Genomic DNA, 16,300 nt, shown 5'->3' with positions numbered 1-16,300 from the left:
AAGTTGCTGGTGGGGCCCATTCTGATATGTCACACATTTTAATTCCACGTCCCATTCCCATTCTGATGTGTTACACATTTTAATTCCACGTCCCATTCCCATTCTGATATGTCTATCCACGGCCGCCTCTACTGTAAAGATGAAGCCACACTCAGGTTGGAGGAACAACACCTTATATTCCGTCTGGGTAGCCTCCAACGTGATGGCATGAACATTGACTTCTCAAACTTCCGCTAATGCCCCACCTCCCCCTCATACCCCATACGTTATTTATATACACACATTCTTTTTCTCTCTCTCTCCTTTTTCTCCCTCTGTCCCTCTCACTATACCCTTTGCCCATCCTCTGGGTCCCCCCCACTCTTTTCTTTCTCCCTGGGCCTCCTCTCCCATGATCCTCTCATATCCCTTTTGCCAATCACCTGTCCAGCTCTTGGCTCCATCCCTCCCCCTCCTATCTTCTCCTATCATTTTGGATCTCCCCCTCCCCCTCTCAAATCTCTTACTAGCTCTTCTTTCAGTTAGTCCTGACGAAGGGTCTCGGCCCGAAACGTCGACTGTACCTCTTCCTAGAGATGCTGCCTGGCCTGCTGCGTTCACCAGCAACTTTGATGTGTGTACCTTGAAAACCAAATACAGGACACCTTAATTCTCTTTGGACCACAAGTTTTTTATGACAACGTTGCTCGAGAATGCCTTGTGCAGCAATCTGATCAATGGGTTCAGAGAGCGGGAGCAAATTCTAATGGGACACGACTTTTTTTCTGCCAGCTGCTCAGGGTAAAGAATGGGAGAGTTCTTCACAGCACAACCATCTCAGCCTATCATAAAATTCTGCTGCACATATTAACTTTTTAACAATGTTAACAGATTATAAAATGTAAATCAACTTTAATTCATTAAAATGCCTCGCACTGGTAAAAGATCCGCTGAGAGCATCAGGCTACTGTGATAGAATGGTTCAGGAGTCATCACATTCATGCCTCCTTGGCTGCAGCAAAGATAGCCTGAAACATTTCTCCATTCATCGGGTGGTCCTCCATTCGCACATCAACAAATCCAGACTCAAGGAGAGCCTCCATATACAGCTCAGGTTGCCACTTTGTCCCCTTCAGCAGTCCAGCGGCAACCATCTTCTGCAACAACTCCAGACGCAAGGTTGTGACCATCAGCCCCCCTGTCCAGTGCAAAAGGAGAAAACAGTCAGGCTTGCTGGACGTCTTTGAAGTGAGTTCACCGTCAAGAGCAGCCTATAAGGGAAGAAGAATGCTTGAGGGGGAAATCTGACATAGAGGCCTAGATACAAAAGATTTTGCAGATACTGGAAATCTGGAGCAACACACACAGCAGTTCAGGCAGCATCTGTGGAGGGGAATAAACAGTCAAAGTTTCAGGCTGAGATCCTTCATCAGGACTCTCATCAACGCTGAAGAGTAGAGTCTGAAGCATGACAGGACAAGTCTCCAATTAAGTCGACCTACAGATCCGGCATTACTTCACACAATGTCTTAATTACCAACCCACTACCTCCAGTCACTGGGGTCTTTGAGCACAGGACTTGTGTATGGTGCCCAGGAGATCTTCTGCTGCCAGGTCAGAAGAAAGGGTCATTGGCCGCAGTCTGCCATCACACCATGACTTATAAGTGCCCAGGACAATGAAGAGGACAGAAAACGTCACTGCAGACATGACCCACCTTGAAAATTGTCTTTTCTAAATGCCCTCTTCTGGAAAGCGCTATCGAGCTATTAAAACAAAAACTACACCGTTTAAAAAAAATCTTCCCCCAAGCAGTTAACCTGATTGACCATTCCATTTAACCCCCTCCACCCTTCTCTAATGCTGTTACATTGTAAATATATGCTGGTATTTATATACTTTTGCACATTTTAACACCTACACTTTAACATGTGAATACATAGAAACTTTATCAGCGTTGACCCGGATGTATCAGTGTTAGAGAAGTTTCTAATCCGAGGATATTTTCCTCCCGATTTCCATCTTTCCCACTCCCCTTCTGGAAACCGCTCGTTTCCCAGAAGATTTAGGAATCAAACGTCCGGTGTTTTACCTGGCTTCATCACTCTCCGGATCTCCCTGCTCCCTACTCGCAGGTCAGGCCAGAAGTAATAACAGTTGCAGTGGTAAACCCTGTCCACCACGCCTTCCTCCAGAGGGATTTGCTCGACGCTACCCACGAACAGTTTCACTTTGCCCGCCTGTATCTCCGCCCGCATCCTCTCGCTGGCCACATCATGCATATACTCCGAGATATCCAAGCCGTACAGTTTGCCCGGGGGGTGTGTGAGGCGGCGAGCAGCTTCCTGCAGGCCCAGACCTGGGCCGAATCCCAGTTCCAGCACCACATTCCCGGGCTGGATATTACACAACTTCACGGCAGTCGCCTCCAGAAATCTGTTATTCCGCTCAAAAAACTTTTTTAGTATCCAGCCCCACAGGCCGTGGCTGGGGTTCCCGAGATGCCGCGTAATCCGATCAGCCAGCATGTCTACAAGACTGCAATGACCGCTGTGGTTGCAATTTCGGATCACAGCTCTTACACTTGCTGTGTGATTGACAGCTCTATCAGCCATACAGAGGCAAGGGGGCGTCATTACGCAAATTACATTCGCCAATCAGCTGGCAACATTTTTGTTACTGAAGTCTCAGCCCGAAACGTTGACTGTTTCATACTTTATTGATCCCGGGGGAAATTTGTTTTCGTTACAGTTGCACCATAAGTAATAAATAGTAATAGTAATATTACTATTAGTAAATAGTAATAGTCATAGAAATAATAAATAGTAATAGAATAGTAGTAGAAATTAGTAATAAATAGTTAAATAGTAGTATGTAAGTTATGCCAGTAAATTATGAAATAAATCCAGGACCAGCCTATCGGCTCAGGGTGTCCGACCCTCCAAGGGAGAAGTTGTAAAGTTTGATGGCCACAGCCAAGAATGACTTCCTATGATGCTCTGTGCTGCATCTCGGTGGAATGACTCTCTGGCTGAACGTACTCCTGTGCCCAACCAGTCCATTATGTAGTGGATGGGAGACATTGTCCAAGATGGTATGTGACTTGGACAGCATCCTCTTTTCAGACACCACCGTCAGAGAGTCCAGTTCCATCCCCACAACATCACTGGCCTTACCAATGAGTTTGTTGATTCTGTTGATGTCTGCTACCCTCAGCCTGCTGTCCCAGCACACAACAGCAAACATGATTGCATTGGCCACCACAGACTCGTAGAACGTCCTCAGCATTGTCCGACAGATGTTAAAGGACCTCAGTCTCCTCAGGAAATAGAGACGGCTTTGACCCTTCTTGTAGACAGCCTCAGTGTTCTTTGACCAGCCCAGTTTATTGTCAATTCGTATCCCCAGGTATTTGTAATCCTTCACCATATCCACACTGACCCCCTGGATGGAAACAGGAGTCACCGGTACCTTAGCTCTCCTCAGGTCTACCACCAGCTCCTTAGTCTTTTTCACATTAAGCTGCAGATAATTCTGCTCACACCATGTGACAAAGTTTCCTACCGTAGCCCTGTACTCAGCTTCATCTCCCTTGCTGATGCATCTAACTATGGCAGAGTCATCCGAAAACTTCTGAAGATGACAAGACTCTGTGCAGTAGTTGAAGTCTGAGGTGTAAATGGTGAAGAGAAAGGGAGACAAGACAGTCCCCTGTGGAGCCCCAGTGCTGCTGATCACTCTGTCGGACACACAGTGTTGCAAGCACACGTACTGTGGTCTGCTAGTCAGGTAATCAAGAATCCATGATACCGGGGAATCATCCACCTGCATCGCTATCAGCTTCTCCCCCAGCAGAGAGTACTCCCAGTACTCTTTCCCATAGATGCTGCCTGGCCTGGTGAGTTCCTGCAACATTTTGTGTGCGTTTATTTGGATTTCCAGCATCTGCAGATTTTCTTTTGCTTTTTTTGGATTTAAAAAAAACAAGCTATCAAATGAATATAAATACCAAGTGCATGGTTGCATTAACCTGGAGCAGATGCCAATGTTTGTAATCAGTTATCACGGCAGAGCATGGGAGTTGCACAGGGATGTGGAGTTTCCTGTCAGCCACCCCTCAGTTTTCTTTTAAAATGTGTTACGGTTGGTGAGTTCATTCCGGCTGGATGTTGTGGAGAGAATGGTAAGAGATTATTTAGCCGGACAGTATCCCACAGGAAACAGCAACAACCGTGAGTGCTGGAGCGGGATAGGTGTTGGGGGCAGGAGGTGACCAGATAAAACACAGAAGCAGCACAGAACGTGAATAGGTCGGTATGTCTGTGCCGACCAATGTTGCCAGTTTAAACAGTCTGCACCGGGTCTACATCCCCTCATTCAGACACCCGTCTAAAAGCTGCTTAACCGTTGCTACTTGATCCGCATGCACCACCTCCCCTGACAGGGAATTCCAGGCAGCTCCTGTGTAAAAGGAAACATGTCTCAAAACTCTCCTTTGTATTTTCCCACCCCACCTCACCTTAAACACCTTAGTGTTTGACATTTCCACATTGGGATAAAGGCTGTCTTGGTTATGTCTCTCCTTTCGTCAGGTTGTCCCTTGGCCTTTGATGGTCCAGGATAAACAAATCAACCTTATCCAATTTCTCCTTCCCTGATAATCTCTTAATCCAAGTGTGAACTGGTTAAACCTCTTCTGCAGCCACTCCATTGTGGCTATTCCGGTTGTCCTAATCCACATTGACTGTGCTGGGCTGTTCTGCCTGGTGTGGTGCAGGAGGGAAATACAATGGAGGCATTTGAGCAGCTCTCAGACAGGCACGGGAATGCACAGAAAATGGAAATACTATATGGGCACACTGTGGGAGGGGGGAAGAAGACATTAGTGTACTTGGGAAACATCCAAAGCAACACACACAAAGTGCTGGAGGAACTCAGCAGGCCAGGCTTGGAAAGGCAGAGACCCTTTATCAGGACAGGAGAGGAAGGGAAGAAGTTAGAGTAAGAAGGTAGGGGTGGAGGAGGAAGAAGGGCAAGGTGTCAGGTGGTAGGTGAAACTGGGAGAAGGGGAGGGGTGAAGTAAAGAGCTGGGAAGTTGATTGGTGAAAGGGATACAGGGCTGGAGAAGGGGGAGTCTGATAGGAGAGGGCAGAAGACCATGGAAGAAAGGGAAAGGGGAGGAGAACCAGAGAAAGGTGATGGGCAGGTAAGGAGACAAGATGAGAGAGGAAAACAGGAATGGGGGATGGTGAAAGTTGCGGGGGGGGGGACATTATCAGAAGTTTGAGAAACCGATGTTCATGCCATCAGATTGGAGACTACTCAGGCAGAATATAAGGTGTTGCTCCTCCAACTGGAGTGTGGCCTCATTATGACAGTAGAGGAGGCCATGGACTGCCATGTCAGAATGGGAATGGGAAGTGGAATTAAAATAGGTGGCTACTGGGTGATCCTGCTTTTCATGGCAGATGGAACAAAGGTGCCCGATGAAGCGGTCTCCCCATCTACGGCAGGTCTCACCGATATGCAGGAGGCCACAGTGTAAGCACTGGGTGTAGTAGATGAACCCAGCAGACTCACAGGTGAAGTGACACTTCACTTGGAAGGACTGTTTAGGGTCCTGAATGATAGTGAGAGGGCAAGTGTAGCACTTGTTTCACTTGCAAGGATAAGTACCAGGAGGCAGATCAGTGGGAATAGACGAATGGACAAGGGAGTTGTGTCAGGAGCAATTCCTGCAGACAGCAGCAAGTGGGGAGGGAGGGAAAGATGTGCTTGGTGGTGGGATTCTGTTGGAGGTGGTGAAAGTTCTGGAGAATTATCTGCAGGATGTGAAGGCTGGTGTGATGATAGGTGAGGACAAGAGGAACCCTATCCCTGGAGTGAGGGCAGATGTGGGCAAGATGGAAGAGATGCGGGTGAGGGCAGAATTGATGGTGGAAGAAGGGAAGCCCCTTTCTTTGAAGAAGGAGGTCATCTCCTTCATTCTGGAATGAAAAGTCTCATCCTGAGAGCAGATGTGGTAGAGGCAGAGGAACTGAGAGAAGGGGATGGCATTTTTACAAATGATGAGGTGGGAAGAGGAATAGTCCAGATAGCTGTGAGAGCCAGTGGGTTTATAAAAGAAATCAGTGGATACACTGTCTCCAGGGATGGAATCAAAGAGATTGAGAAAGGAGAGAAAGGTGTCGGAAATGGACCAGGTAAATTTGAGTTGAAGTTCAAAGCAAAGTTGATGAAGTCAACGAGCTCAGTGTGGGTGCAGGAATGCAGTTGTTGATGTAGTGTCAGAAGATTTGGGCAGCAATGCCAGTGTAGGCTTTGAACATGGACGATGAAAAAGCAGGTGAAGCTGGGACCCATGTGAGTGCCTATGGCTACTCCTTTGGTTTGACGGGAGAGGGAAGAGCTGAAGAAGAAATTGTTCAGGATGAGGACCTGTTCAGCCAAATGGAGGAGAGTGGTGTTGGAACTGCTTGGGTCTATTGTCGAGAAAGAAGTGAAGAGCATTAAGACTCTCCTGATGGGGGGGTGGGGGAAGTATATAGGGACTGGACATCCAGTGAAAATGAGATGGTTGGGCCAGGGAACTTAAAGTCATTGAAAAATCAAGAACATGTGTAGTTGAGAAACAGATTATTAATTTAATTTGTTCAGCAACATATTGTGGGTCAAGGGGCTACACCATCCCTGGATGTATAATTAACTAAACCTCAACAAATCCAGGCTCCCTAAGTCCTCATACCATTGTGTTGCTGTTACGGCCTCCCCCAGAGTTGCTGGAAGCGGTGTGAGAGAGCACACTGGAGTCCCTGCAAGCTGGCCCTCCCTTTAACACTGCTCTCCAATGTTCACTCCCTGGAAGACAAACTGGATCACCTTCACCTGAAACTGACCCAGTGCGAGATGAGGGATTGCAGCAGGCTTATTCTTACAGAAACATGGCTCCAACTGCCTGGATGCCGGAACAGTCCCAGAAGAACAGAGTAGCATGCTTGTAGCCATCCTTCTCAAAAAGAGGGAGAAGAAAATGGGGAATTTTCCTGAGAAAATGGAGCTCAAAACCTTTCAAGTGCTATCAGCTTTCACACTCAGCTTCAGATACCATCGATCAGAGCATTTGGTCGTCTTCAATATCTCTATCTGAAATGGTGTATTTATTTATTTAGAGATAGAGTATGAGAGCAGGCTCTTCCAACCCACCACTTCATGATACCCAGTTACACCTAGGTCACCAATTAACCTACTAAACTGAAGTCTTGAAGAAGGGTCCAGGTCCAAAGTGTTGACTGTTTATTCTTTTCCATAGATGCTGCCTGACCTGCTGCTCCTCCAGCATTTTGTGTGTATTGTGTCTTTGGAAATTGTTTGAACCAGCTATAAGAGATCTCAGAATAGTACAGTCAATAAAGGAATTAATGTCTATCAGGATAGGTTCTTAAAGGCCCATTTAACACTTAGGTAAAATTGCATTTCTTCGGTACATTCTACAGCAGAAGAGGACAGATGGCTTCCTGAACACCCAAAGGTAATTTTCTCTGGAGAAGCTCTCAAATCTTTACTCCTTTCTTTGCAAAATCTTTAATCCAAAACTCTCCCAATTCCTTTTGTGGTTTATGGTGAATATAAGGACATTTGATACCCAGCAAATAAATGCTTTCTTTTTAATTCACTTCTATTATGACACCTTATGCCTTAATCCTGATTTTTTTCTTTGTTGGCCAGGTAAACAGGATGCTCCACCTTCACAGTGTGAGTCAGTACTCTGACTGTATATGGGCGAGTGAAATCAGGATAGGTGTGGCCTCTTGAGTGCCCTCTCACTTCCAACATTGAGTGACTGAGGCTGCATGACTCATGCTACTCATACAGATCCAGCTGGACAGGACAGAGATCAGAAGTGATTAGCCAGGCAACTTAGGCTGAGATGGTCTGCCCACTCAGCACAGAAAGCTTAAAGCTGCATTTAAAATCCTGATTCGCTCTTTATAATAATAGGCAGATATTAGCAAATTCAGCCCTCGTTTATCCTGGGCTAATAATTCTGTTCTTTTAAAAAATTTTAATGTAACTGGTGTTTTCCATCTAATCAAAGGTTTTAAAAATGACACTGTGGCCTTACTTTCATAAGGATAATCACCTCTTGAGTTAAATGTGGTAAAAAAATCTTCTAAAATCAACCAAACAGTCCTAATTTTTGTGTGATATCATCATGTAAATAAAGTACAGCACATTGATTGTTTGTGGCCTATTACTAGCTGGTCTCTGTTACCATGGTAACAGCAAGATGATTGGCTGACCACTCGACAGAAAGCTCAAAGTAAATTTATTATCAAAGTACCTTATGTATATATGTTATCATATACTACCTTGAGATAGGTTTCTCGCACATATTTACAAATAAAGAAATACAGTAGAATTTATGAAATACGCTACATAAACAAGGATTGACAAACATTTTGTTGTAGTCAACTAAAGTGAATTTCCAAAACATTTCAATGCTAAGTAATTTAATGACAGGGTGCAAGCAAGAGCAAACCCCTGGCCGTTGGTTTTATTAGTTTAGCAAAGGATTGTTCTACTCTGTAGGTACTTTATACTTTATGCTTTATTGTCACCAAACAATTGGTACCAGAATGTACAATCATCACAGCGATATTTGATCCGCGCTTCACACTCCATGGATTAAAATATTAAAAATATAAAAAATAGTTAAAATTAGTAAATATTAAAAATTTAAATTGTAAACCATAAATAGAAAATAGAAAAATGGGAAGTAAGTTAGTGCAAAAAAACCGAGAGGCAGGTCCGGATATTTGGAGGTTACGGCCCAGATCCGGGTCAGGATCCGTTCAGCAGTCTTATCACAGCTGGAAAGAAGCTGTTCCCAAATCTGGCCGTACGAGTCTTCAAGCTCCTGAACCTTCTCCTGGAGGGAAGAGGGACAAAAAGTCTGTTGGCTGGGTGGGTCGTGTCCTTGATTATCCTGGCAGCACTGCTCCAACAGCGTGTGGTGTAAAGTGAGTCCACGGACAGAAGATTGGTTTGTGTGATGTGATGTGCTGCGCTGTGTTCACGATCTTCTGCAGCTTCTTTCGGTCTCGGACAGGACAACTTCCATACCAGGTTGTGATGCACCCTAGAAGAATGCTTTCTACGATGCATCTATAAAAATTAGTGAGGGTTTTAGGGGACAGGCCAAATTCCTTTAGTTTTCTCTGGAAGTAAAGGTGTTGGTGGGCCTTCTTGGAAGTGAACTCTGCTTGGTTGGACCATTTGTGATACTGACCCCGAGGAACTTAAAGCTTATTTATTTAGCAGATTTATTTTGACATGGTTGGGAAGGATGGGGGTGAGGATGATTTGGAATGGTGGTAATGTCCATTTTGTTAATCTTTTATAGGATTGCTTTCCCAACCTGATTACTTTTATTGAAAGCAGCAAACTGACTAAGACCGAACCTGCCCCCATCATAAGTGGATTAGTCTTAAGCAGGGTGACATATGCCATAATTTACTTAATGTCACTATTGACATTTTATTGCATTCACTAGAGAGGGATAGGTGTGGGATTTAACTGTTTAGAAAATACTTTCGGTACTGTCATTCCTCTTGTTGATATATGTGTGATTGCTTACAAGGGCACATCAAAGAACCTTTGGCCCCATAGTGTTTTTGGAAGGTTAACATCAATAAGAATGTGGTTACTTTTAGAAAGACATTTTAATCTGCTAAATGCTGTATAAAACTGTCTCAGTAATAGAAGTAAGATCAATTTTATTGAATCTGCTGAGTGAGAGAGATACTGAGGCAACAGGGTTGGCCCGTGGACTAGGAACTCTTGCTGGTGTGCTGATTCGTAAACTCGTGCGTGTGGCAAGAATTGTTCTCGGGCGAGGCTTAAGCCAGCCCAGAAAGCTATTCTTCAAAAGCAATCTAGTTCACCTCTCGTTTTAACTGCTTGCTGATTTTAAAAGAGGCCTCAAAAATATTTTAATCAGCTGGGTGAAAGTATTAGTAACTTTATTAAGGAGATTTTACATTTGCCTGGATGTGTTAGGGGTGGGCTGTTACGTTCTAGAATTACAGATGAACTTAGTGATTCTCAAACTGGAAAATTCCTTCTGCACTGGCCTTCTTGGTGTTGATGGTACTCCTTGCAATTCCTTATCATTAAGAAATACACTGCCTTTCAGAAGGCCACTGATAACTTAATGGGTCTGAAATTCCAATTGGAGACACACAGCACTGCAGATGCTGAAATCTGAAGGAATGCCAAAACTGCTGGAGGAACTCAGTGTGTCAGGCAGTAACTGTCTGGGCCATTCCAGGTGACCAGAAATTTTGACTGTCCATTAGCCTGCTGAATTCCTCCAGCATTGCTGATTATCCAGTTTGCTGGGATTTAAGTTTGACAAATACACTCAGTGCCAATTTAGTAGTTACACCTGCTGGGTAACGCAAATACCTAATCAGCCAATCATGTGGCAGCAACACAATGCATCAAAGCATGCAGACATGGTTCTGTTGTTCAGACCAAACATCAGAATGGGGAAGAATTATGACATAAGTGACTTTGATGGTGGAATGATTGGTGGGGGTGGTTTGATTATCTCACTAATTGTTGATCTCCTGGAATTTTCACGCACACAACAGTTTACAGAGAATTGTAAGATGGTGCTGATGAACCATGGTGAACTTCTGCAGGCGATGTATGATATCACTAAATATACCTCTTTTGAGTTACTCTCACTACAATCTGCTGCATGTAACTTCCCTTTAAGCAATGTACTTTTAAACCAACTTAATGATCTACAGATTTCACGGACTTCTGAAGGACTCAGCAGACTTAAATCTCAAGCAAGCAGGTACGGCACCTTTAACCGACCAAGGTTCATCACCATGGCTGGCAGTAAGGCGGGTGGGGGGGGGGGGGGAGGATGCCAAGCCAGTCTGAAACACGGAGGGACGTGAACCGCCACCCAGCGTCTTGTTAGCAAGTGTGAAGTTGCTGGAGAACAAAACTGTGGATCTCAGGGCAAGATTGGTGCATCGAAGGGAAATGAGGTACTGTTGTGTTCTGGGTTTTACCACAACATGGCGAAAACCCAGCATACCAGCTATGGGAAATATGGGAACACTAATGCTTTTGAATGGAAAAATCCAACAGAAAGTAGTGGATTCAGTCCAGTAATCACGGGTATAACCCTCCCAAACATTCAGCTCATGTACATGAAATGCTGTCGGAGGAAAGCAGCATCCATTATCAAAAATCCTCACCTCCCAGGCCATGCTCTCTTCTCACTGGCACCATCAGGTAGAAGGTATGAGTGCCTCAGGACTCACACCACCAGGTTCAAGAACAGTTAAACCATCTTGAATAATAGGGGATACCTATACTCACTTGTCCCATCAGTGAGATGTTCCCGCAGCCAGTGATCTCACTTTAAGGACTCTGTCTTATTATCTCATGTTCTCGTTATTTATTGCTATTTATTTTTATTTGGATGTGCACAGTTTGTTGTCTTTTGCACTCTGTTTGATGTTTCATTCATCCTGATATAATTACTATTCTATAGATTTGCTGAGTATGCCCACAGGAAAATGGATCTCAGGGTTGTATGTGATGTCATATATGTACTTTGATAATAAAATTTACATTGAATTTTGAGCAGTTTGATCAGTGACCTTCTATCATAAGTTCAAATAAGAGGGAATTACTTAACTTTCAGTTCCATTTGCAACCTCTCAAATCCCTGGAACAGACCTCACCTGCATACCACAACACCCAGTCAACATTTCTGCATAGTCCAATACTTGGCAGTTAATATCCAGATCACAAAATGCTGGGGAAATTAACAACAAACGAGACAGCATGTAATCACCAACAACCAATAGCATTGGTAGTAGTAGCTACAGAGCAACCTCTGAGCTGAGTATGATGCTCTCCTAGGAGGTTGTCTATGGGTGGATCCTCTGGTGGCTGTAGAAGCCAGTATATGATCCATATATCCTGGTGCAGTATGTGGACAAAAGTAAGTGGACAAATCTTTACCACAGAGTCTCCACTACTGACCTAATACTGAACTCACCTGACTGTGTAAATACTGTGGTGACAATAGCAGATCAGAAGTGGGTATTCAGCAGAGATTGACTCTCCCATGCCTCGCCACTATCTATAAAGCACATGTCAGGATGCATGACCCATATTCTCTGATTCTGAGCACAGGTTCAACAGTGCTTCAAAATCTGCATTCAGTATAAATCAGACCCCACAATGGCATCCCATCCACCGAATGAAACGCGAGTTCTTTCCAGCATCGTGCTCTCCAGATTTATCGTCTGCTATCACTAAATAAACTGCAGCAGCTCACCAAAGCCTCTCACACCACTGTGCACCTGAAACCAAGAACACTTCCTCCGGTGAGCAGAGACTTCACTGCTGGACTTTCCAAATCTGAACACGCAAACAAAGTAAGTGACTTGAACTATTCTAGACTGGGTTTTGAGCAATGAGGAAGGGTTAATTAGCAATCTTGTCGTGAGAGGCCCCTTGGGTAAGAGTGACCATAATATGGTGGAATTCTTCATTAAGATGGAGAGTGACATAGTTAATTCAGAAACAAAGGTTCTGAACTTAAAGAGGGGTAACTTTGAAGGTATGAGACGTGAATTAGCTAAGATAGACTGGCAAATGACACTTAAAGGATTGACGGTGGATATGCAATGGCAAGCATTTAAAGATCGCATGGATGAACTACAACAATTGTTCATCCCAGTTTGGCAAAAGAATAAATCAAGGAATGTAGTGCACCCGTAGCTGACAAGAGAAATTTGGGATAGTATCAATTCCAAAGAAGAAGCATACAAATTAGCCAGAAAAAGTGGCTCACCTGAGGACTGGGAGAAATTCAGAGTTCAGCAGAGGAGGACAAAGGGCTTAATTAGGAAGGGGAAAAAAGATTATGACAGAAAACTGACAGGGAACATACAAACTGACTGTAAAAGCTTTTATAGATATGTAAAAAGGAAAAGACTGGTAAAGACAAATGTAGGTCCCCTACAGACAGAAACAGGTGAATTGATTATGGGGAGCAAGGACATGACAGACCAATTGAATAATTACTTTGGTTCTGTCTTCACTAAGGAGGACATAAATAATCTTCCAGAAATAGTAGGGGACAGAGGGTCCAGTGAGATGGAGGAACTGAGTGAAATACATGTTAGTAGGGAAGTGGTGTTGGGTAAATTGAAGGGATTAAAGGCAGATAAATCCCCAGGGCCAGATGGTCTGCATCCCAGAGTGCTTAAGGAAGTAGCCAAAGAAATAGTGGATGCATTAGTGATAATTTTTCAAAACTTGTTAGATTCTGGACTAGTTCCTGAGGATTGGAGGGTGGCTAATGTAACCCCACTTTTTAAAAAAGGAGGGACAGAGAAACTGGGGAATTATAGACCAGTTAGCCTAATGTCGGTGGTGGGGAAACTGCTGGAGTCAGTTATCAAAGATGTGATAACAGCACATTTGGAAAGCGGTGAAATCGGACAAAGTCAGCATGGATTTGTGAAAGGAAAATCATGTCTGACGAATCTCATAGAATTTTTTGAGGATGTAACTAGTAGAGTGGATAGGGGAGAACCAGTGGATGTGGTATATTTGGATTTTCAAAAGGCTTTTGACAAGGTCCCACACAGGAGATTAGTGTGCAAACTTAAAGCACACGGTATTGGGGGTAAGGTATTGATGTGGATAGAGAATTAGTTAGCAGACAGGAAGCAAAGATTGGGTATAAACGGGACCTTTTCAGAATGGCAGACAGTAACTAGTGGGGTACCGCAAGGCTCAGTGCTGGGACCCCAGTTGTTTACAATATATATTAATGACTTGGATGAGGGAATTAAATGCAGCATCTCCAAGTTTGCGGATGACACGAAGCTGGGCGGCAGTGTTAGCTGTGAGGAGGATGCTAAGAGGATGCAGGGTGACTTGGATAGGTTGGGTGAGTGGGCAAATTCATGGCAGATGCAATTTAATGTGGATAAATGTGAAGTTATCCACTTTGGTGGCAAAAATAGGAAAACAGATTATTATCTGAATGGTGGCCGATTAGGAAAAGGGGAGGTGCAACGAGACCTGGGTGTCATTATACACCAGTCATTGAAAGTGGGCATGCAGGTACAGCAGGCGGTGAAAAAGGCGAATGGTATGCTGGCATTTATAGCAAGAGGATTCGAGTACAGGAGCAAGGAGGTACTACTGCAGTTGTACAAGGCCTTGGTGAGACCACACCTGGAGTATTGTGTGCAGTTTTGGTCCCCTAATCTGAGGAAAGACATCCTTGCCATAGAGGGAGTACAAAGAAGGTTCACCAGATTGATTCCTGGGATGGCAGGACTTTCATATGAAGAAAGACTGGATGAACTAGGCTTGTACTCGTTGGAATTTAGAAGATTGAGGGGGGATCTGATTGAAACGTATAAAATCCTAAAGTGATTAGACAGGCTAATGCAGGAAGATTGTTTCCAATGTTGGGGAAGTTCAGAACGAGGGGTTACAGTTTGAGGATAAAGGGGAAGCCTTTTAGGACCGAGATTAAGAAAAACTTCTTCACACAGAGAGTGGTGAATCTGTGGAATTCTTTGCCACAGGAAACAGTTGAGGCCAGTTCATTGGCTATATTTAAGAGGGAGTTAGATATGGCCCTTGTGGCTATGGGGATCAGAGGATATGGAGGGAAGGCTGGTGCAGGGTTCTGAGTTGGATGATCAGCCATGATCATAATAAGTGGCGGTGCAGGCTCGAAGGGCTGAATGGCCTACTCCTGCACCTATTTTCTATGTTTCTATACAGGAGTGATAGAAACCACTAAAACTAGCTGAACGTGTCATAACCACTCAACTATGATATTTGACGGAGTGGAAAATAAAGACTGTGCATTATATTAAAATAAGTAAAGGTCAGCACATCACTACCAAACAAGGACTAATTACCACCCCTGCACCCCAGTCACTATGGTTTTTGACCACGGCACTTCAGATGTTTGTACAGTACTCACGAAACCTTCTCTGGTCAGGTCAGCTGAAAACGTCATTGGCTGCAGTCTCCCATCCCTGTATGTGTCTGGGACAAAAAAGGCGGGCAGGAAAAATCCTTACAGGCACTACCGATCCTGCAAACTCCAATTTCCAAATGCTCTCTTCTGGCAAACGCTATAGGGCTGTTAAAACAAATAAAAAATTCACACCGTCTTAAAAAGTTTCTTCCCACAGGTAACAGCTACTCAGGTTAGACCTCATTCTAGTCAGATAGTACATATACATTGATCAACCATTCTAGTTAAACTCCCATCCCCTCTATCTATTACTGCAGTCAATACACTGCTCTATAAGCATTTTAAACACTTCTGTGTACATGGAAAATGCATTCTGTATTTATTAAGAGAGATGACATGAAGCAGACCGTTGCTGCCAAATGAACTGCTCCACTCAGCAACCCACCAATTTAACACTAACCTAATCACAGGACAATTTACAATAAGCAATTGACCTACTAACCATTATGTCTTAGAAATATTAGATATAAATATACAGTGTGGGGTCTTTAGTTAGAAAGTGCACTGTATGAGAAGGATTTGGGTGTCCTGGTAGACTCATCACTGTCAACATCTAGACAATGCACTTAAGTGATTAGGAAGTCTCATAGATTGTTGGACTATATAATGCACTCAGTGGAGTTCAAGTCTAGACATGTTCTCCTTAAGCTGTATAATATGCTTGTGAGGCCACACCTTGAATACTGTGTGCAATTTTGGTCTCCATATTGTGAGAGATGTGAAGGCACTGGAGAGAGTCTAGAGAAGGCGACTAGAATCATTCTTACAGGGTATGAACTTGTCATAAGGTGGTGGCTGGGAACGGACCCAAGTGCTAGACACAGACACTGAAGTTCTAGGGACAGGACTAGGATACAGGGTAAGGGCTAGGACATGGACACGAAAACCTGGAACCCGGAACAGGACTGGACAAGAGAGCTAGGAGCATGGGCTTACCATCTTGGTCAATGTTTCCCATCCACTACATAATGTACTGGGTGGGCACAGGAGTACATTCAGCCAGAGACTCATTCCACCGAGATGCAGCACTGAGCGTCATAGGAAGTCATTCCTGCCTGTGGCCATCAAACTTTACAACTCCTCCCTTGGAGGATCAGACACCCTGAGCCAATAGGCTGGTCCTGGACTTATTTCATAATTTACTGGAATAATTTACATATTACTATTTAACTATTTATTACTATTTTCTATTACCATTCTATTACTATT

At 44.1% G+C, this 16,300-nt stretch overlaps 1 protein-coding gene across 1 annotated transcript; it reads right to left on the bottom strand.

Annotated features, from left to right (window-relative positions):
- Positions 1-871: 871 nt before the first annotated feature.
- LOC140194685 (uncharacterized methyltransferase YdaC) lies at positions 872-2,567 on the bottom strand. The gene is made up of 2 exons (XM_072251941.1): positions 2,072-2,567; positions 872-1,177 (listed from the first exon to the last, which is right to left on the bottom strand). The coding sequence occupies exons 1-2, from the start codon at positions 2,505-2,507 to the stop codon at positions 978-980; spliced, it is 636 nt and encodes a 211-aa protein (XP_072108042.1). The 5' UTR covers positions 2,508-2,567; the 3' UTR covers positions 872-977.
- Positions 2,568-16,300: the final 13,733 nt, after the last annotated feature.

The sequence above is a fragment of the Mobula birostris genome, chromosome 3 (genome assembly GCF_030028105.1).
Source record: "Mobula birostris isolate sMobBir1 chromosome 3, sMobBir1.hap1, whole genome shotgun sequence".
NCBI lineage: Eukaryota > Metazoa > Chordata > Chondrichthyes > Myliobatiformes > Myliobatidae > Mobula > Mobula birostris.
The sequence above is the reverse complement of the archived record's forward strand: the minus strand, read 5'-3'. Positions and strand labels throughout refer to the sequence as shown.